Source organism: Neoarius graeffei, chromosome 3, assembly GCF_027579695.1.
Source record: "Neoarius graeffei isolate fNeoGra1 chromosome 3, fNeoGra1.pri, whole genome shotgun sequence".
Classification (NCBI taxonomy): Eukaryota; Metazoa; Chordata; class Actinopteri; order Siluriformes; family Ariidae; genus Neoarius; species Neoarius graeffei.
The window spans coordinates 2,915,082-2,937,766 of NC_083571.1; the positions used below are offsets into that span (position 1 = coordinate 2,915,082).

Here is a 22,685-nt window from a genome sequence, read left to right on the forward strand (position 1 = left end):
TGGGTTAAATGCAGAGAGGAATTTCACAAGTGTGTGATGAATAAAAGTTGTGCTTCCTTTCTTTTCTTAAAAAAAAAAAAAAAAAAAGTGTTTCAGCAAAGTATTAGTTTAAGGGTGTGCACACTTATGCAGCCAGCTTATTTTACATTTATTTTTTATATGCGTTTCCCCCCTAACATTTGTTTTTCAATTGAATTGTACAGGTCATAGGTCACATTAAAGGTGGGAAAAGTTTTGAAATTATTTATCGTGATCTCATTATTTTTTACATCAGAAAAGCTCATCATGGGGAGACTTCCGGGTAATGGAGCCGAGTGGACGCGGTTAAGTGAGCTCCTTGGAAATGTGATGGAAATTGTTATCTTTTAGATGAGTACACACTCAATGTCTATTTTTAATACACTAGGTTAATCTAGAGTGCATTACTTTCTTGGTCACCGGTTGTCTAATCGGATTTTTTGCGACGTTAAATTTTTCTTTGCCAACTACCATGCCGAATGCTGCTAAGCGCCTAGCTGCCAGCTCTAAAGACACTGGACATTGCACACAAGGCCAGGATAGCCAGCCTGATGCTCCTCTAAACGTTACGACTCTTACTGACCAGCTGAACATATTGAAGGCTGATATTTTTTGGGAAAATTGAGTCAGTAGTCGGTTCACTGAGAACGGAGATATCGGCTGTGCGTGAAGAATTGACTTCCACCACCAGCGCTCTGCAAATTTCAGTGGACTCTCATGCTAATAGACTAGCCGAAGTGGAGAACAGTGCTGTGTTTTGTGGTGATTCTGTACGTGATTTACACACCGCCGTCGCCACTCTGACCAGTGGTGTGTCGTCCTTGAAAACAAAATGTGAGGAACTGGAAAGCAGGTCTAGACGGAATAATATCAGAGTAATTGGCCTGAAGGAGGGCGCCGAGGGTCCTCATGCAGCTGGCTGGCTAGCTAAATGGCTACACGACACTCTGAATCTTAGCTTTGAACCTGCCATTGATCGTGCTCATAGAGCCCTCCGTAGACAACAGAGCGAGGCACCGCGGCCGATGATTATACGATTGCTTTACCAGCGGGACAGAGCCGCCCTACTTCTAAAAGCTAGAGAGATGGGCGACTCACTGAAGTATGATGGCAAACGGGTACATCTTTTCCCCGACCTCACGAATGCTCAACTTAAGAAGCGCGAGGAGTTTACCAACGTCAAACGCCTGCTTCGTGGGAATTCGGGGGTCAAAGACTATGGATGCGGTTACCCCGGTAACCTGAAAATTACTCTACTGGACGGCAAGCAGCACAAATTCGAGACACCTGCGGCAGCTCTACACTTTATCCAGCAGCATGGATTGATCCAAGAAAAGCCAACTGAACCGAACGACGGCGTCGCATCTATTGACCAGGTAGTGGAAATGGACTAACCGTGCCAATGACATAGCCCTATGTTTGAAGGTGGGCAAGTGTGTGAGGTGCCCAGCACAGGCTTTGTTTTTCCTAAAAAGAATGTTGACTGTTATCTCGTTTACAAACTGACCTCTATTTCACTATTGCTTGCTCACTTAGGCCATGCAATTATTTTCTTTTTTGTGTCCATTGGCAACTTCAGCCCAGCAGACATCTGAACCGTAACAAATGTGTAGTACTCACTCATCACTCTTTATGATAATTACCATCTCATGTTCCTGTTGAAGTGTTAGCTTCTTGAAGTTCCGGAAGATCTCATCTCATCTCATTATCTCTAGCCGCTTTATCCTGTTCTACAGGGTCGCAGGCGAGCTGGAGCCTATCCCAGCTGACTACGGGCGAAAGGCGGGGTACACCTTGGACAAGTCGCCAGGTCATCACAGGGCTGACACATAGACACAGACAACCATTCACACTCACATTCACACCTACGCTCAATTTAGAGTCACCAGTTAACCTAACCTGCATGTCTTTGGACTGTGGGGGAAACCGGAGCACCCGGAGGAAACCCACGCGGACACGGGGAGAACATGCAAACTCCACACAGAAAGGCCCTCGCCGGCCCCGGGGCTCGAACCCAGGACCTTCTTGCTGTGAGGCGACAGCGCTAACCACTACACCACTGTGCCGCCCATTCTGGAAGATAAGACGTTAAAATCTGCAGCTTGTTTGGGAAGCTGTATCTGGCTTTTGATTGTGCTTAGCCTCATTTCTTTTATGTATGTATGTATATATATATATATATATATATATATATATATATATATATATATATATATATATATATATATATATATATATATATATTGTCTTCTTGTTTTTGTTTGGTTGTATGTTTGCCCCCCTCTCCCCTCCCCACTGTGGTCTTATCATGCCTGCTCTCATCTGGCAGGCTCATCTACTCTTCTCTCTTGCGTATGTGGTATGACAGCTAGTGGTTCTGTCCCCCAGGGAGGTGACCTCTCTGTTGTTAGCTGGAATGTTAAGGGTTTAAATTCTCCAGTCAAATGCAGTAAGGTATTGAATCACCTACATAGCCTGCGTGCAATGGTTGCCCTTTTACAGGAAACTCATTTAGGGTCCTTGGAACACAGCAAATTACGACGTAAATGGGTTGGGCAACTATACCATTCTCATTTCCCTAGCAAAGCAAGGGGAACAGCTATTATAATTCATAAAGCTGTCCCATTTAAAGTGTTACATACTGTGGCTGACCCTAATGGGCGCTTTGTTTTTGTTTCAGGCACCTTGTATAATACGCCAGTGGTTTTTGCCAGTATATACGCACCCAATTGGGATAATGATCATTTTTTCCAGAAGCTTTTCTCTATGATTCCCGACCTCCAGTCTCATTATCTAATACTAGGTGGTGACTTCAACTGCTGTTTAAATACTTCTCTGGACCGCTCTTCCAATAGAGCTATTCGCGACTCAAAATCAGCTCATGTGATCAAATCTTTTATGGAGGAATATGGTGTTAGTGATCCTTGGCGGTTTCTACATCCTCAGGCTAAAAAGTTGTCTTTTTTCTCTCCAGTACACCACTCATTTTCTCGCATTGACTTTTCTTTTAGACAAGAGGCTACTTTCTCACACGCGTACAGTATCTTATAATCCCATTGTAATTTCAGATCATTCACCAGTGTCTTTAGTGCTATCTTTCCCTGAGAAGCCCAACACCCGCGTCCCTTGGCATTTCAACCCACTATTTCTTTCAGATGAGGCGTTTGTTAATTTTATATCAGCCCAGATAGATATGTTTGTGTCCACTAATGTTTCTCCAGAGGTTTCTGCTTCACTTATTTGGGAAACTTTCAAGGCATTCATTAGAGGACAAATTATAGGCTTTTGTGGATTTCAGGGGAAGCAGCAAAGGGAACGCCAGGCTCAGCTTCTTGCTGATATAGCACAGCTTGATGATGACTATGCTTCTTGCCCAACACCAGAGGTATTTAAAAGACTTATAACCTTAAAATCTGAGTTTGATATTTTAGCTACAGAACAGGCGGAATCCAAACTACTTAAATTGAGACATTCTCTGTATGAGAGCGGGGAGAGACCATCCAAGCTATTGGCATACCAACTGCGTCAGGCCTCCACATCTAATCTAATAACAAGAATAGCTACCCCAACAGGCATTGTTACTGACCCTCTAGAAATCAATAAAGCCTTCTACAGTACCCTTTATACACCGGAACATAACACAGACCCCCAGTCATTGACGTCTTTTTTTGATAAAATAAATGCTGATATGCCTACCATTACTGACTCCCAGAAAGAGACCCTTGACCAAACTCTCACAGTAAACGAAATAAAAAAAGCAATCTCTGCTATGCAGTCTGGAAAGTCCCCAGGATTGGACGGTCTCCCAATAGAATTTTATAAAAAGTTTTCCACCAAAATAGAACCTCTTTTACTAAACATGTTTAATGAATCCTTATTAACTGGCACACTGCCCCCCTCTCTCAGACAAGCTTCCATCTCATTAATACTGAAGAAGAATAAAGACCCAGATGACTGTGAATCTTACCGGCCTATATCATTACTAAATGCAGATGTAAAAAATTCTAGCTAAGGCTCTCTCTCTTAGATTGGAATCTGTTCTCCCCTCCATTATACACCCAGATCAAACGGGATTCATCAAAAACAGACACTCTTTTTTTAATATACGACGTCTCTTTAATATTATTTATGATAATTCCCAGTGTCCTGAGGTGGTCGTGTCAATGGACGCGTCTAAGGCCTTTGACAGAGTCCAGTGGGACTATCTTTTTATCTGTCTTTCCAGATTTGGCATTGGTGAGGGTTTTATTTCATGGGTGCGGCTCCTCTATTCTTCTCCTCTGGCATCAGTACATACAAATGGTAACTTCTCTGACTGCTTCCCTCTCTATAGAGGCACTAGACAGGGCTGCCCTCTCTCCCCTCTCCTCTTTGCCATGGCAATTGAGCCGCTAGCTGTTGCGCTGCATAGCCTTGAGACATTTAAGGGAATAGCCCGCTATGGCATACAACAAAAAGTGTCATTATTTGCTGACGACCTTCTCTTATATGTTTCTAATCCACTAGAGTGTATGCCACATATTCTTGAGATGTTAACACACTTTGGGACACTATCTGGATATAAACTCAATGTTGATAAAAGTGAAGTCTTTCCTATTGGCCAAAAAAACCCCTTGAGCTCAGGGACACAGTTACCCTTCAAAATGGCAAAAGATGGGTTTAAATACCTGGGTGTAGCAATCTCCCCTAAATTTAACAATCTCCTTAAAGTGAACTTAGAAACACTATTTTCACGTGTTAAGGAAGACCTTAAGCGCTGGTCATTGCTACCTTTGTCTCTAGCTGGTAGAATTAACTCAGTAAAAATGAATGTCCTCCCCAAGTTTCTATACCTCTTTCAGTCCATTCCCATGTTTATCCCCAAATCTTTCTTTCGCCGTTTGGATATGGCAATATCACAGTTTATTTGGGGAAAAAAGGTTCCAAGGCTGCGTAAGGCAGTACTACAAAAACCTAAAGATAAGGGAGGTATGGCTTTACCTAATTTTTTATTTTACTATTGGGCAGCCAATCTTCACATTAAGTACTGGATGCATGCAGACCCTGAGGAATCCCCTGTTTGGTGCTGGCTGGAGGCGCTTTCAAGTACAGTACACCTGACACTCTATATGCACTGATAACTTGCTCCCCCTTACTTAAAAAAACAAACCGTGGAAAGAATGCGCTTGTCACATCCACATTGCGTATTTGGAGACAGTTCTGTAATCATGTAGGAGTAAAAACTCCATCTCTACTTATGCCACTTAGCTACAACCCCCTGTTCCCTCCTTCTATGGAGCATGGTAGTTTCAGTCTATGGCACCAGAAGGGCTTAACCACAGTTAAAGACCTATTTGTGGATGGTTTATTTGCTACATTTGAACAACTAGTTGAGAAATTTGCACTTCCCTGCACACAATTTTTTAGGTACTTACAAGTAAGACACTTTTATAGGAAAATATACACAGACTTTCCTAACATACCTCCTGATATCTCTATTGACAAGTTTTTTAAGATGCCTCTCTTTCCAAAAGGGCTGATTTCCATATTATATACAACTATACTATCTCTCTGTTCCTCCTCTGATCAAACCTTACTGGAACTCTGGTCCCAGGACTTGGGAATGGATTTGACAATGGTCTGGGATTGGATCCTTGGTCGTGTCCATTCGTCTTCAGTGTGTGCTAGACACGGAGTGATTCAGTGCAAACTCCTACACCGTGTATATTGGACCAAGGCTAGACTGTCCCGTGTTTATCCTAACACTGATCCATTTTGTGATACATGTCGCCAACATCGTGGCACTTTGGTACATATGTTTTGGACATGTCCCTCTTTACATACATTTTGGTGTTCTATTTTCTCTTCTGTCTCAGATGTACTGCAAATAGAATTAGAACCTTGCCCTATACCAGCCTTGTTTGGAGTCCTCCCAGACACCATCAAGTTATCTTTATCCAAATTAGACTTCGCTGCTTTTATGTTTCTTATTGCTAGGAGGCTAATTTTGATTTACTGGAAAGCCAAGCATCCTCCTTCGCACTCCCTTTGGATAAGGGAAGTGCTATTCTTTTCAAAACTTGAGAAAATTAGACACTTAAGGAGAGGAGCTGTGTCCAAATTCTATAAAATCTGGGAGCCTTTTCTTGCCCATGTTGAATCCTTAGACCTGACACTGCCAGATGCCTTGTAATTCACCTGCTCTTACATCTTCCACAATGTACTATTGACCTAAGACCACCCCCCCCCCTCCCCTTTCTGTTGGTGCTCTCTCTAGAGCGATTATTATTATTGGTTTTTTTTTTTGTGTGTGTGTGTGTGTTTCTTTTGTGTTCTCTCCCTTCTCTTCTATTGTCTTTGTTAGGCTTTTTTTTTTAATTTATTATTTTATTTTAATGTTTAAGCACAACATAAGCTCAGGTGGGTGGGTGGGTTGGAGGGGGATTTGTGGATCTTGTTTATTATATTGTCTATTATAGTTAATGTTTTACTTTCCATACCGGATTGTATTATATTTCAACTGCATCTCCTGAATGTATTAAGAAAACTTTCAAAATAAACCATGGAAAAAAAAAAAAAAAAAAGCTCATTTTAACAGGGTGTGTAAACTTATATCCACTGTAACTAGAAGGTACTCGGTAGAGCCCATACCTCCACCAAGCCACATGCTATCAACATCAAAATCACTTGAACCAAGGATAATATTAAAGCTGTGCACCAAAATTCATCCAAATCCGTTCACTACTTCGAGTTGCGCTGGGAACAGATTTTTAAAAAATAAAATAAATAAATAAATCCTAGGGGCGGCACGGTGGTGTAGTGGTTAGCGCTGTCGCCTCACAGCAAGAAGGTCCTGGGTTCGAGCCCCGGGGCCGGCGAGGGCCTTTCTGTGTGGAGTTTGCATGTTCTCCCCGTGTCCGCGTGGGTTTCCTCCGGGTGCTCCGGTTTCCCCCACAGTCCAAAGACATGCAGGTTAGGTTAACTGGTGACTCTAAATTGAGCGTAGGTGTGAATGTGAGTGTGAATGGTTGTCTGTGTCTATGTGTCAGCCCTGTGATGACCTGGCGACTTGTCCAGGGTGTACCCCGCCTTTCGCCCGTAGTCAGCTGGGATAGGCTCCAGCTTGCCTGCGACCCTGTAGAAGGATAAAGCGGCTAGAGATAATGAGATGAGATGAGATGAAATAAATCCTAGATCCACACATACAGTGGTGCTTGAAAGTTTGTGAACCCTTTAGAATTTTCTATATGACTGCATAAATGACCTAAAACATCAGATTTTCACACAAGTCCTAAAAGTAGATAAAGAGAACCCAGTTAAACAAATGAGAAAAAAATATTATACTTGGTCATTTATTTATTGAGGAAAATGATCCAATATTACATATCTGTGAATGGCAAAAGTATGTGAACCTTTGCTTTCAGTATCTGGTGTGACCCCCTTGTGCAGCAATAACTGCAACTAAACGTTTGCGGTAACTGTTGATCAGTCCTGCACACCGGCTTGGAGGAATTTTAGCCCGTTCCTCCGTACAGAACAGCTTCAACTCTGGGATGTTGGTGGGTTTCCTCACATGAACTGCTCGCTTCAGGTCCTTCCACAACATTTCCATTGGATTAAGGTCAGGACTTTGACTTGGCCATTCCAAAACATTCACTTTATTCTTCTTTAATCATTCTTTGGTAGAACGACTTGTGTGCTTAGGGTCATTGTCTTGCTGCATGACCCACCTTCTCTTGAGAGTCAGTATATGGACAGATGTCCTGACATTTTCTTTTAGAATTCGCTGGTATAATTCAGAATTCATTGTTCCATCAATGATGGCAAGCTGTCCTGGCCCAGATGCAGCAAAACAGGCCCAAACCATGATACTACCACCACCATGTTTCACAGATGGGGTAAGGTTCTTATGCTGGAATGCAGTGTTTTCCTTTCTCCAAACATAACACTTCATTTAAACCAAAAAATTCTATTTTGGTCTCATTTGTCCACAAAACATTTTTCCAATAGCCTTCTGGCTTGTCCACGTGATCTTTAGCAAACTGCAGATAAGCAGCAATGTTCTTTTTGGAGAGCAGTGGCTTTCTCCTTGCAACCCTGCCATGCACACCATTGTTGTTCAGTGTTCTCCTGATGGTGGACTCATGAACCTTAACATTAGCCAATGTGAGAGAGGCCTTCAGTTGCTTAGAAGTTACCCTGGGGTCCTTTGTGACCTCGCCAACTATTACACGCCTTGCTCTTGGAGTGATCTTTGTTGGTCGACCACTCCTGGGGAGGGTAACAATGGTCTTGAATTTCCTCCATTTGTACACAATCTGTCTGACTGTGGATTGGTGGAGTCCAAACTCTTTAGAGATGGTTTTGTAACCTTTTCCAGCCTGATGAGCATCAACAACGCTTTTTCTGAGGGCCTCAGAAATCTCCTTTGTTCGTGCCATGATACACTTCCACAAACATGTGTTGTGAAGATCAGACTTTGATAGATCCCTGTTCTTTAAATAAAACAGGGTGCCCACTCACACCTGATTGTCATCCCATTGATTGAAAACACCTGACTCTAATTTCACCTTCAAATTAACTGCTAATCCTAGAGGTTCACATACTTTTGCCACTCACAGATATGTAATATTGGATCATTTTCCTCAATAAATAAATGACCAAGTATAATATTTTTGTCTCATTTGTTTAACTGGGTTCTCTTTATCTACTTTTAGGACTTGTGTGAAAATCTGATGATGTTTTAGGTCATATTTATGCAGAAATATAGAAAATTCTAAAGGGTTCACAAACTTTCAAGCACCACTGTATATCCGAATTTACATCAAAATCTAATAATTTGTTCCTTGGCCCATGGATCACCTTTCCTCCAAATCTGTTCACTACTTTGAGTTACACTGAGAACAGCAAACAAACAGAGGCAAAAGCATGACCTCCAACGTTGGCGGAGGAAACTATCAAGTTGCCTCTAGTAAAACAGGAAGACATACAGCAAAGGGTAGAAATTCAAGAATAAAATAAAAGGACACGAATTAATGGGGAGAATTTAGAAAGACACCATGTTTTAACAGTAGTTAGGAACAGGACGGCATTGAAATTACATTCTGTATCTCTCAAGGTGTAACACCTCACGTTACTTATGATATTCACTGCAAAGTTGAAGCTCATTGATTTTTATACATGTGTGTGTTTGCAGTTTTCATGGAGTGACCCATCTCATTATCTGTAGCCGCTTTATCCCGTTCTACAGGGTCGCAGGCAAGCTGGAGCCTATCCCAGCTGACTACGGGCGAAAGGCGGGGTTCACCCTGGACAAGTCGCCAGGTGGAGTGACCCATATCACACAAACACACTGTAGAGCTGATTATTAACTTCTGACAGAAAGGTCCACCACACCTTCCTGTAGAAATAAACAGCTCAGTCAGTAGAGCAGCCACACCGGTCCTGGTGGCAGAAGCAACTGTTCCACTTGTAAGAATGTCCATCGTTACAGCACTATAGAAATACAATGGAACTGAATTTAAAAGATAGATGAATAAATAAATAAATAAATAAATAAATAAATGAGAACACCGAGAGAGAGAACAAAAGAGCCAGCGCAGAGTCTTGGAGGACTTTTTAGGACTCTGGAGGTTGTTTCAGGTAAAACAGAGACTGATTGTAAACAGCGTGGGCAAATATTTTAAGAAGAACGAGAAGTGATAACAGTTTGTTGTTGATTAGATATGTGGGCTTGTTCAGAACAGGAGCATATCTGTGAAGAATCTCAGTCATCCAGGTACATAGTAATCTGTGGTTGGTTGAAGAGAGCAACTGGACTTGCTTGAAGATTCTTGAAAACGTTTCGCCTCTCATCCTAAAGGCTTCCTCAGTTCTGTCTGACTAATAGGGAGTATCCAGTATTTATCCTCTCATGGATCATCATAGAATCCGAATCAGAATGCTGATGGCTGCATTGTAGGTGGCTGATCAAAGATGTCATAGACACCCACCTCTGTTCAGTGATGGTCGTTCCAGGTTGACAAAAAAATTTAGGATGAGGCGCGAAACGTTTTCAAGAATCTTCAAGCAAGTCCAGTTGCTCTCTTCAACCAACCACAGATTACTATGGACCTGGATGACTGAGATTCTTCACAGATATGTTTCTACGCACTTTGGGATGAGATCCCTATGAGAGGACTTCCAGAAAACTGGCAGACATCTTAGCCGGAGAGGATCATTCATTTTTGTCAACCTGGAACGACCATCACTGAACAGAGGTGGGTGTCTAAGACATCTTTCATCAGCCACCAGCATTCGGATTCTATGATGATCCATGAGAGGATAAATACTGTATACTCCCTATAGATAGTTTTCACTGACGTCACGGCATTCCGAGGAACGCCCCCCAGCCGCCATCTTGCGGGGCAAACAAAACGGACCATCGCCATTACCGGCTACGTTATCTCGGACGAATTTATCAAGTTATATAGTCAGTTTTCTAAAATAAAGATCAATGTCGGCAAAATCAAGCAAACGGAAGTATATAGATACATTGGACGACATCTCACGACAACGGTATGCAGCCAAACTGGCCTTGATTGGGGGAATTGACCCTTACGACGTGGACAAAGATGCATTTTCAAGTGACTATGCAAGGCTGCCATCCATATCGTACCCTGATATTGTGAACTATTTCATGAATACTAAAAGCACCTACACACTTGACCTCAAAGCATACAAGTCGCTGGAGTCATACAATCATTTTGTCTGTGGCTGGGTCCGTGAAGTCCACCATATAAAACCAAGTGACAGTCGTGTCCTAATTACAGCCAAGGTATGTAAACATTGGAATTTTAGAGCTCTCAACACTGCATATAAATATATGTGTGTATAATATCGAGTTGATTTAAGACAAATTTTACATCCATTAGTGGTATTACAGTACCATGTCAGTATAAACTTTGTAATATATATTGTTTGCTCGCCTTCGTGCTCCTGTACAGTGGGAATTACATAAAAGCTCCGCTTGACTTCATCATCTGACCTATTACGACAGCCGTGAATACAACAGGTGTGCACCATTGCTAGCTTTAAATAGTAATAATGTAACTATAAATGTAAATAATATATAAATGTAACTCACGCGTTACAATGTGTGCTCAGTGACCCGTACGGTAAGCTTGCCCCGCAAGATGGCCGCCACCAGGAAGAATCCCCGACTCTGTGACGTCATGTGAAAACTATTAGTCAGACAGAACTGAGGAAGCCTTTAGGATGAGAGGCGAAACGTTTTCAAGAATCTTCAAACAAGTCCAGTTGCTCTCTTCAACCAACCACAGATTCAGAACAGGAGGCCTTTCTGTTTAAGGCAGTCGGCACTGGAGTACATCGAGTCATTTATGATGGAAGTAATGAAGAGAAGGTGGTCTGGGAAAATAGTACGGAGGTGTGAGGAAACGGTTGATCTACTCGGCAGGTGGTATGGCTGACTGTTTTTTTTTCCCCCCCATACAAACTTATGACTTCTACATTATCGAGTCAGCACAAAACCATATTTGCATTCCAAATGTCTTTTTTCCAGCAAAAAATTTACAGAAAAAAAATGCATCTGAGCAGTATATTCCATACGAGAGCACTTTTCAGAGTTAAAAAAAAAAAAAAGAAAGCAACCCCACACACACAATGACGGCTACTGGTGCAAAAACTAAGAGTCAAGTGTAACAGACAAAGTGTCCAAAAGAACTGCGACTGGTTCTGTAAGACGCTCAGTAAAACCTACAGCTCATTTCCGCATAAAATCACTGGACCTGAGACGGATGGATATTGACCGTTTCATTTATTATTACTGGACCTCAGTGCAGCTTTTGATACTGTTGATCACAACATACTGCTATATCGACTTGAACGCTGGGTTGGATTGACTGGTAAAATCATCAATTGGTTAAATTCATACTTAAAAGATAGAAGCTTTTGTTACCCTGGGAAATTGTACCTCAACGTCAATGTCCTTGACCTGTGGTGTCCCCCAGGGGTCGATTCTTGGACCATTACTTTTCAACCTTTATATGCTCCCACTTGGGCAAATTATCAATAAAAATTCAATTTTGTATCACTGCTATGCAGATGACACCCAAATTTATTTTGCTCTATCACCTAATGATTATGCCCCCCTTGAATGTCTCTACCAGTGTATCGATCAAATCAATAGCTGGATGTCACAAAATTTTCTTCAGCTGAACACAGATAAAACAGAAGTAATTCTATTTGGAAAAAAAGATGAAAGACTCAGGATTACCACTATTCTTGACACAAAAGGGATTAAAACTAAAGAAATGGTTAAAAATCTTGGTGTTTTCATTGACAGCGAGCTAAACTTTGACAGTCACATGAAAGCAATCACTAAAACGGCATTTTATCACCTAAAAAACATTTCCAAACTAAGAGGACTTATGTCAAAAAATGATCTGGAAAAACTAATACATGCCTTCATCTCTAGTAGGGTTGATTACTGCAATGGCCTTTTCACAGGCCTGCCAAAAAAGACCATTAAACGACTTCAGCTGGTTCAAAATGCAGCGGCGAGGGTTCTCACACGAACAAAAAGAACAGAGCACATTACTCCAATTCTAAGGTCCCTTCACTGGCTTCCAGTAAGCTACAGAATTGACTTTAAAGCATTGCTGCTGGTGTACAAATCTCTAAATGGTACAGGGCCCAATTACCTCTCTGATATGTTGCAGCGGCCTAACCCAATCAGATCTACCAGATCAAAACAGAAAAATTTACGATTAAAACCAGTTGTTAAAACAAAGTGTGGTGAAGCAGCTTTTAGCTACTATGCAGTGCAGCTATGGAACCAACTGCCAGAGGACATTAAAAATGCTCCTGCTGTTGGCAGCTTCAAATCTAGGTTAAAGACCAAGCTGTTCTCAGATGCTTTCTGTTAAATAATTTTGTCTTCTTTACATTTTTTTAATCTTTACTTTCTCTGCATGTTTTAAATTTACTTTAACTTTATTCTATTTTATTCTTTATACTATTCTGCTGGTTTCTTTTTTTCTCCTCCTATTTGAACTACTACTTCATTGTATTATTTTATTTCTACTATTGTTTAATTCTTATTATTTTCTTTTAATTCTTTTAATTGTTTTAGAATAAAAAAAAATTTTATGTAATTTTATTTCGCTATTGTTTACTGTTTTTGTTTTTACTTCTGTAAAGCACATTGAACTGCCATTGTGTATGAAATGTGCTATATAAATAAACTTGCCTTGCCTTATTATGGCTTACTGCGGTTTAACATCGAAACATTTCATTATTACTGAAGCTGTTTTCAGTCGACAGCATTTCTTTACATGTGCTTAAGCCTTAAGTACTGCAACAGGACAGGAAGAGTGAGTTTCTACTACAGGAACAGGGTCAAGTGACCAGACTGATGAGCAACAAGACACTGATGACGTCAGATGTTAAAGGGGAATGGACATTAAAATTTGTCCTAAAACTGTTTCCATATCACGACCTAGCATAAAATTTGCTTTCTTTTGATATACGGCAAGCTAGTATCCAAATCACAAAATCCAAGATATTTAACAATAACATCGGCAGTAACCGCTATCCCAGTTCGTTTTTTTTTGCTGCCATACGATAATCTGGGCGCCATATTGTGACGTCAGCGCAGTAATCCACTCCGTGTAAACAACAAGGAAAAGCAATGTCTGACTCGGATGTCAGTGAAATTAGCGTGGATTTGTCCGAATTTTCAGAAGAATTATCTGATGATAATGGGTTAGAAGAAAGAGAACTTTCACAGGTTCAACCTAGAGATATTCAACCATATCGATTTGAACCATATGTGCCAGATACAGAACTCGAAGTGTCTGATGATTTTTGCTCCATGCAGTCCATGCAATGTCCTTTCAGCCATGTTTTTGCTCCGTGTCATGGCTGAATCCTGAATGACTCCTATTTGTATAAATAGGGCACTACATAGGCAGCAGTGGTAGTTTCTTTTTCCCTGCCATGGAAGCGCACTTGTATACTGAGGAGGAAAGCAATCTGCATTACAGCCGTGAGGCGGCTCGGCTCGGTTTTCCCTTTCGGGCGCTCTCGTTTTCTGTTAGAATTTGGTAAAGAAAAAAATAAATAAATATTATTTACCAGCTTACCGGGTCCATGAACATAAATCTGACAGCTGACAAGGTCGGGATATAAACGAATCGAATACAAACCACCCACCGGGACTCCTACTTATGCGGCTCCAGCTTATCCTTGAAGCTGGAGCCGCAGCCGGATGAAGCCGGCAGCGCGCAGTGATAAGAAGGGAGAGAAAATAGTGCCAAGCGATTGCGAGGTCTGACTTTTTATTTGGCAACGGTTTTGTGATGCAAATATATCACTCTTTTGAACACATACTGTTTTGAGACGAAAAACGTTTTACTTTCGTGACCCCAACAAACTTGCCGGACTACTTTCGTCTGGACCAAAACTGGACAAGAACTGGACTCACAGGATGCTGTCAGGGGTAAGTCAGTGTGTTTGCACGACACTATTGATGGGGATGCCATACAGATTCATGTCAAAAATCCCGAACTATCCCTTCAACATAATATTTTGTGAATGTTACATTGAGCACGGGTTCGTTGTACTTGTTTTGTCCATAGATTCCTCATATGCGAGTCCTTTGGAAACCTAAAAAGTGTCACATTGCGACTAGGAATATTACAGCAACCTGCAGCAACACATCGATTCGGCATTCTCACATAATATGTAGGGGAATCTACAACAAAAAAAAAAACGATTCTGCAACTCAACGCGTATAAAGGAATGTAAACATTCATCCGAGAATTTTCCTGGTTACTGCGCTGACGTCATATCCGACTTCTTCCTGGCGAGTAGAACGGTTTTCGGCGGGGTGCTTGAATCGGTGATATTTCAAACTATTGTATCAATTTGTAAAAAACGATGTGTTTACTGATAAAAACTGCCGTGTATTGGTGGACAAAATATTATAATCTTTACGAATAAATGAACTTGTGTTGGTCCTTTCTGTATCCCTTTAAACCTAACATCTTCCTACAGCTTGTTTTTAATGAAATGTACAGCTAGCTTTAGGGGGAGTGTTTCAGCGGTGGTGTTCCTTTACCTGTGACACAGAGGTAGTCGTTATCTTCAGACTCTTCCATTTTTACAGGCTTCCTTTGAAACCCTGTCATTTCTTGGTCTACATTTTCCACACAGTTCGATCTCTCTCCACCTGAAATTCACATTTACATCTAAATACATTTCATTCATTTGTTCGTTCATTTTCATACTTTGATCTCAGGTAAAACTCGAGTGCTGGTCCGATCACATAGAAATCCGAGTTAAACGTTACTGAGCTCCAGTCTGGACTCTAATACTCCCTGCTGTCTTACACAGATCATCTTCATCTTCAGGTTCTTCCTCTTTAACATGGATCTGGTGATCCACAGAGTCTGACGTTGCTTCGCCTGAAATGTCATCAATTAAATTTAAATAAACAAACAATGTGATGTACAAAAAAATTAGGGAAAAAGGTCAGTGATGTGGAGCTCAGTGATTCAGTCATAAATTATACTTAATTAGTCAAAGCGAAAGTGATTCCTGATCATCCTACTGGTCTGTAATACACACTTTTGACTTACAGAGGTAGGCTTCATCTTCAGCTTCTTCCTTTTTGACGTGGTTATAAAGGTCCACAGGTATGAGGTGTTCCCCGAAGCCTGATGTCCCTCCACCTGAAGCTGAATACATGTCTCTCTGTACATCTCCACAAAGCTAATGACCAAAACAACAAGTCAGTAAAGGAAGCTGATTATTAGAAGAACGTCTTGGTTTGGTTTGAAACACTGAAACCAATCTGCGCTCCAATCGGAAAAGACCGTTTCCCTTTTTACTGCACTAACTTTACTTCATCTCTTCTAGTATTCGGTTTTCAAAGCTTTATAAATCAAACAGAAGAGACCCTGACAAACACGTGGCTGTTACCTGTGACCCAGCCGGAGCAGGGGGGTGTGGAGGTTCTCTCGAAGAGCACAGCCAGAGTTCTCCTGACTCCATGATGAGGTGTAAACAGACGTGATTCTGGGGGAAAAAGGCTCCAACCATAAACAACTCCAGGATAATCTGTAAACTCGTACACTTCATTTATGAAGACTTCATTTAAAAGGAAACAGCCCGAACTTTTAGAAACATCTGTGTAAAAAGGTTTCCTGTTCCTGGATGTATCAGTCTGATAATAAAGCATCACCCACCACTATTGCCTCTCGCTTGCTCATTAGTGATCAAAATCAAGGTCCTGATTTCTGTAAAGCTGCTTCGTGACGCACTAATTCAGATCTTTAAGTTTAATTTCAAAACCAGCACAGGTTTCTCCTTCAAGGGTTCGTGTTTAGTTGGTAAATCTTTCCTGAGATGCCTCAGACAACGGATATACATCATTTGCTGGTTATTTCAATTATATTGGCATATACTGAATAAAAAGACAAAAACGTTTAAGGCCACACCAATTAGATTACCGTATTTTCTGGACTATAGAGCGCACCTGTATATAAGCCGCATCCGCTCTATTTTTTAAAAAAAAATTTAAAAAAAGATATACAAGCCGCACCAGGCTATAAGCCGCAGATATCTATGGTGAAAAATTAGATATTTAGTGCATGTACAGAACGATTTTGTACTGTAAAATGTACATGTATGTACCTGAACAGATTCTTTCCGAACAGTGCCTTTTAACACGGCAGCAACTTTGCTGATTAAAACGAAACAGAACCAAGAGAAAATAACCGGTATTTATTTACCTTCATTTCTCCTGTGTTTGAAACCACAAGTCACTTTAATCATCTTCGCTGGATTTGAAAATAATTACCAGTTAGTAATTTGTCGTGCGTGTTCTATCTGCTAAAGATCTGCTAATTCTTCTTTGCATTGATTTTTCGTCTATCTTATTTTTGATTCTACTTCCGGTTAGAGCGCCCCTAGCGGTGGAAGAAAAATCCACAGAATAGCCGCACCTTTGTATAAGCCGCATGGTTCAAAACCTAGGAAAAAAAGTAGCGGCTTATAGTCCAGAAAATACGGTAGTTGGTTCTCGGAATCGTCGCTTGAAGAAAATGCAAAAAATAAATAAATAAAATTGACTGCAGGTTGAGGTCACGTGACATCGAAAACCAATCAAATCGCCCCTTTCACTTTAGATAAAGACTTGTGGAAGAAGCATGCCTGTGGAGGGGAATCCTGCAAAGCCTGTTTGTGATTGTTCGGATATTCAGCGAACAGAAGCGTAAAATCTTTGACAGGTGTGTCGAAATTCAAGAGGGGGAAAACTTTACACAGTTGTACTCAAGATGCCGTGAGCTTGTTACCCTGCGATGTGCCAACTTGGACAACGACTCTGTGGAGGTGGGTTTGATTTATATATTTCACTGATTGATGTGAGGGGCGAACAAAAAAATCATTCGAAGTATTTAGCCATCAGAAGTAGCTACTCCTGGTCAAATCTTTTTTCTGTGCATTGTAGATGTTCAACTGACTGTAATTCAATCGTTTATTTCGCCTCTCTGCTTACTGGTTTGCCTGATAAAAGACGTGCAGCCAGAGCCCTTAATGCATATGGGTGGAAATAAGATAAGCTATTAAAAGAGCCATATGAAATGTGGAACAATAATGCATTGTCTGTTTTGTTTCTCTATTATGAAAGCCCTCCATTTCCACCGCTAATTTTACCATCAGAGCATTTTTTTATTTTTTTATTTCACGCGCTCGCTTCATATTTTTCCTGAAAAAAAAAAAAAAAGAGAACCAACTAATTAAATTGGTGTAGCCTAAATATCTTTTTTTTTTTTTTTAAGTCATCTCCTGCCATATAGATCAGCATCCGACACAGCGGTTATGTGAGAAAACTTTTCCGTGATCAAGAAAAGTCTACGTAAAGCCAAGTTAATAGAAATGAACTGATACAATTAAATGCTGTAAATTGTTTTTGAAATAATTATTAGATTTCATAAAAATAAAGTATTTTCATGCATTATTTATTTATTTATAAAAACAGGTTTAATAATATTAAAAGGCCAACTGATCTCTCAGTATATACAAGTCTTTATTTATTTACACAACTCAGAGAACCAGTTAAGAGTTTGGACATACCTAATTCTTTACTTTTATTAATTAAAAAAAAAAAAAAAAAGTCACTTCACGTTTTAAAGTAATGATGGATAATGTTTCTACTTAGTTCAGTTCTTGACATAATATGGATTACTACAGTTGTGGAATAGGGCTATTTATTTACTGTATTTTTATTACTTGCTATTTGATCTCAAACACATTAAGGCAGCAAGAAACATGTCCGCTAATTACCTTTTGACGAGGCAGACCTGTTAACTGAAAACCATTCCAGGTGACTCCCTCATGAAGCTGGTTAGGAGAATGCCAATAGCGTGCAAAGCGTCATCAAGGGAAACGCTGGATACGCTGAAGAATCTAAAATAAAAACATATTTGGGTTTAACAGTTTTTTGTTTACCACATAATTCCATTTATTTTTTTCGCAGTCCGGTTTCAATCAAATCCTGCGCTCTGATTGGCTGGCGAGCGGGTCCGTATTACAGACCCCGGTTACGGACCTTTGGCGACTCGCTTGTTCACAGCAACAAACATACTGTAGTAGAATTTGTCAACATTTATCTTTTTTTTTTATAAGATTATCAAAAATCTTATAAATTTTTGCCAGCATTTCTCAGGAGAACAGCATTAATTTTACAGCATGGATAGCGATAACGACAGTGTTCACAGCGAAAGCCAGTTTTACTCCCCTGAGGAAGAAGAAATAAAAGAAAACATTTCAGGAGAAAGATAAAAATCTCTAACTGTTAACGCTGAGCAAAAACATGGCTAAATCCTGAATGACTCCTATTTGTATAAATAGGGGACGACATAGGCGGCAAAATGTAGTGTTTTTCCTGCCATGGAAGTGCACTTGTATACCGAGGAGGAAGCCATTTGCATTACAGCCGTGAATGAGGATTCAAAATGGCGGCTCGGCTCGGTTTTCCCTTTTGGGCGCTCTCGTTTTCTGTTAGAATTTGGTAAAGAAAAAAATAATATATATTATTTACCAGCTTAAGGTCGGTCCGTATGGTGAAATACCGTGACCTCGGCCCTGAATACTGACCTTGGCCCAGAGGGCCTCGCTCAGTACTTTCAACACCTCGGTCACGGTATTTCACCATACAGACCTCCCAGCTGGTAAATAACATACATGTTCCATGTGTTATTTTAAAGTTTTGATGTCTTCAGTATTGTTCAAAAATATGCAAACTAGTCGCAATACAGAAACATCTATGAAGGAGTAGAGTAGGGGTGTACAAACTTTTGAGGAGCACAGTCAGTCAGGGAGGGAGGGAGTGAAACTGCCCTGTTTAATGTTTAGTGCGTTGTAGAGGATTAAAAGACGACACCGTGGCAAACGGAACCAACTTCTGCACCAACGTTTTTAATTGAATCCCTGGTCTAATTTATTATTATAATTTCCAGATTTAGGCTTTCTCGACTTGCGTTCTTTATTTGTTCATATTTAACATTTCACTCAAATGACATTAATGTCAAGTGACCGGGTTTCACAAAAGTTTCTTTCCATGTGTGTAACTAAAAACACACAGGTGTTTAAAATGTGACGGTGTAATCTGTGAGTGAGAGTGCAGGAAGTCATCGGGAGTTAGATTATCTGACGCAAATAAACACAGTCGCTGTAGGTTTTTAAAACTGGGACATTTACACATAATATTTCAGTTTGGTGCTTATAAAAGTGCCAGTGTGTGTTGGTGTAAAACTGCAGCTCCGTGACCCTGCAGTCAGAGATTATTAGAAGCTGTACCTTTCCCACGACTGGGCGTGGCTTCAGTGGACACGCCCCCAGCATCTCTGAGCACAGAGGAATAATTATTATTTTACAGAATTGTCAAATAAGTCAATAGATTCACTGATAGAAAAGTGTTAGTGGCAGCCCTAATACTATTATAGTATTTATGCAAAAAAAAAAAACCTAACACTATGCACTTTTTTAATTTTCTAATTTTCAGTATAAAACTTAGTGATTGAGCATTTACAGCACATTTTCTCAATACCATGATACTGATAACTCATCATTTTGTTCACTACGATCATGATGATAAATTTTCATATCGTTTCATCTCTACTTTCAGTTTCCATTTCATTTCCTCGCCAATCAGCGTGACCCTGACGAATAAACCTGTCGGCTGTCCAACCCCTGGCACAAATTACAGAATCCACACATTTACATGCAGCAAGATTTGACTTTATAGCAAAAACGAATCACAGATATGACACCAAACATTTTGGTTTAACAGCTGAACATTGTCTCTGAAATATACCTCAAATAAATTCAATTACATTTTTAATAAACGGTATCCCCCCCCCCCCCCAAGAGAAAGTCAGGGGAAATTATAGAAACCACTCAATCTTCAGGGGGAAAAATTATTTAAAAATCACGTTGTAATATGCATTTCTAAAACGAATACTAGTGCACATCTAAAAATGCAAATTAGTCTGCAGTTAATTTAAAAAAAAAAAAAAAAAAAAAAAAACGTGTTTACAGACCTGAACGAGCTGCTGGACTCGGCTAATTGAAAGGAAACACCCTCAACATCTATAACAGAGCCCAATTTGTCATTTTTTTTTTTTTTTAAACCTGGGGTTGTATAGGGACTTTCGAGACACTACATTAAAATACTCAGATCTGCGCATTTCTTTCTTTCTGTATATATGAAACGTTCACGCAGGGAAAAAAAAAAAAAAAAAACACCCACAGCCTTTGACAGTAACCTGCTGCGAGTCACAGCCCACCGTGTAAAAATCCAGTTCTCCCAGTTCCTCTCTGGACTGGGAGTTAAACGCTCCAGCGCTGACTCGCTCACATTCCTCTCAGGCCTGCTGCATGTCCTTTTAAATGGAAAGCTGGAATGAAAACATGAAGCAAGTTTAAAACTCTAATAACGAAGCAGGCATAAGATTTATTACCCCTGCCAGCGTTGCTGGAATGGATTCTGATGAGATTTGGAGGAACGGTGGGCCATGGGCCAAGGAACAACTGATTAGATTTTGATGCAAATCCAGGTATGTGGCTTGGCGGAGGCATGGATTTGACCGCGTGCCCTTCCAGTTTAGACACGTGATCTGTTGCCTTTAAAGGAAACCGCAGAGAGAGAAAAATAAACATCGGCTAGAAAGATTACACATTTTACACAAATGTATTTTGACTGCGCTGTACTGACACACCGTCACGTAAAGCAGTGCTTTAAAATTCCTTCGTATTCCTGCTCACTTCAGAGCGCAGACACGCTGCCATTTTGTGGGTGAAGTCTGACATCATATCACTGATAGGTTTCCTGTATCCTGATTGGCTCGCTGCTCCTGACACCGCAATGGAGCTGGATAGACAAAATATTGTTGAAAAAAAAAGTAGTGTGTAAAGCCTACGGTTATAAAAATACTAAAACGTGATCAGGGAAAGCATTTTTTCCCCGTGTTCCATTGCAGACAACTGAGCAACGTAAACGACTTGCTAAACAGTGGCGACACGTTACGTCATCATCAACAGAAATTCTGAAATTTGTCTGTTATGAAGTTACACTAAAACTATAAAAGAATAAGAGCAGAGAACGGACTACGTACACAGAAGAACAAAACCCTCTCCCTCCCGGTTCAAACCGCCACCACGTTCACGCGGCAGGAATCAGGAATCATGGTGTACAGGAAGTGACTGGACAAGAAGGCCCGCACACAACCAGCTGATTGACAACTTGGGCACTCAGGCAATCGAAAAAGCAATAAAGACTGCATTTATTTTCTTTCTCAGATTTATTACTTTTTTAATGACACTCCTGTGACTCCATACTGCCCCACAACAACAACAACAAAGGATAATAATATTCTGCAATAAATGTTATTCCTCCAGCAACAACAAAGCAGTGACCACGCTATCAGCTTTCTTTGTGATTACCAATATTTATATTTAGTATAAATACGCAGGCGATCATACAAACTCACACTTTGTCTGATTTATCGAGAAGTAGTCCAAATTTCTCAACCATCACCTCGAGCGACTTGTGGCGAAATGGCAGCCAATCACTTTGTCACTGTAAGTGAGGAAGAATTACAAAATGATGAAAGAAAATGCTGTTCCTAAAATAAAAGCACTAAAGGTGCTACGAAATTTGGTCTAAAACTATTCAAAAGGTAAGGTGGAATTGTGATATATTTTATCAAATTTCAAAACAAAAAGGTATAAGTGACAAATTTGCACAACGCCATTATTACATTTACATGATTTTAAATTTAAAGAAAAAAAATTGTTTTAAAGAATCACCTGTGTCTTTATACTAAAACAATTCTCTTTTTCAGGCTCAGTGAATATCGGGAATTATTCTACATACAGGACGCATTTTTGATGGAATAAAAATATGTGTTCTATTCCCTTCTAGTGGGTTTCATTCATTTGGTTTGATAGCATGCAATATTGTTAGCATAATCGCTTATCCTACGTCTATTACATCACTTTATCCAATAGAGAATGAGCGTTGAATATGGTTTACAATATTGCATGGTTGTCAAGACAACATGACGTCACACGTCAGAGCTGATGCGAAGATTCAATGAGAAAGAGAGAGTTTTCTG

General features: G+C 40.3%; 1 protein-coding gene across 12 annotated transcripts in view; it reads right to left on the bottom strand.

The window, feature by feature from the left end:
• LOC132883075 (uncharacterized) overlaps positions 1 to 22,685 on the bottom strand; it is a 38,720-nt gene that overhangs the window by 12,777 nt on the left and 3,258 nt on the right. For 3 of the 12 annotated variants that reach the window (XM_060916256.1, XM_060916246.1, XM_060916245.1), the window contains 6 exons: positions 21,288 to 21,439; positions 18,352 to 21,192; positions 15,985 to 16,080; positions 15,642 to 15,774; positions 15,393 to 15,467; positions 15,122 to 15,232 (listed from right to left, as the gene is read on the bottom strand). In XM_060916256.1, coding sequence (XP_060772239.1) covers positions 15,122 to 15,232; positions 15,393 to 15,467; positions 15,642 to 15,774; positions 15,985 to 16,056 — 391 coding nt within the window. In that variant the 5' untranslated portion in view covers positions 16,057 to 16,080; positions 18,352 to 21,192; positions 21,288 to 21,439. The remainder of the gene's footprint in view (positions 1 to 15,121; positions 15,233 to 15,392; positions 15,468 to 15,641; positions 15,775 to 15,984; positions 16,081 to 18,351; positions 21,193 to 21,287; positions 21,440 to 22,685) is intronic. The other 9 variants (XM_060916252.1, XM_060916248.1, XM_060916251.1 and 6 more) reach the window with 9 other exon arrangements.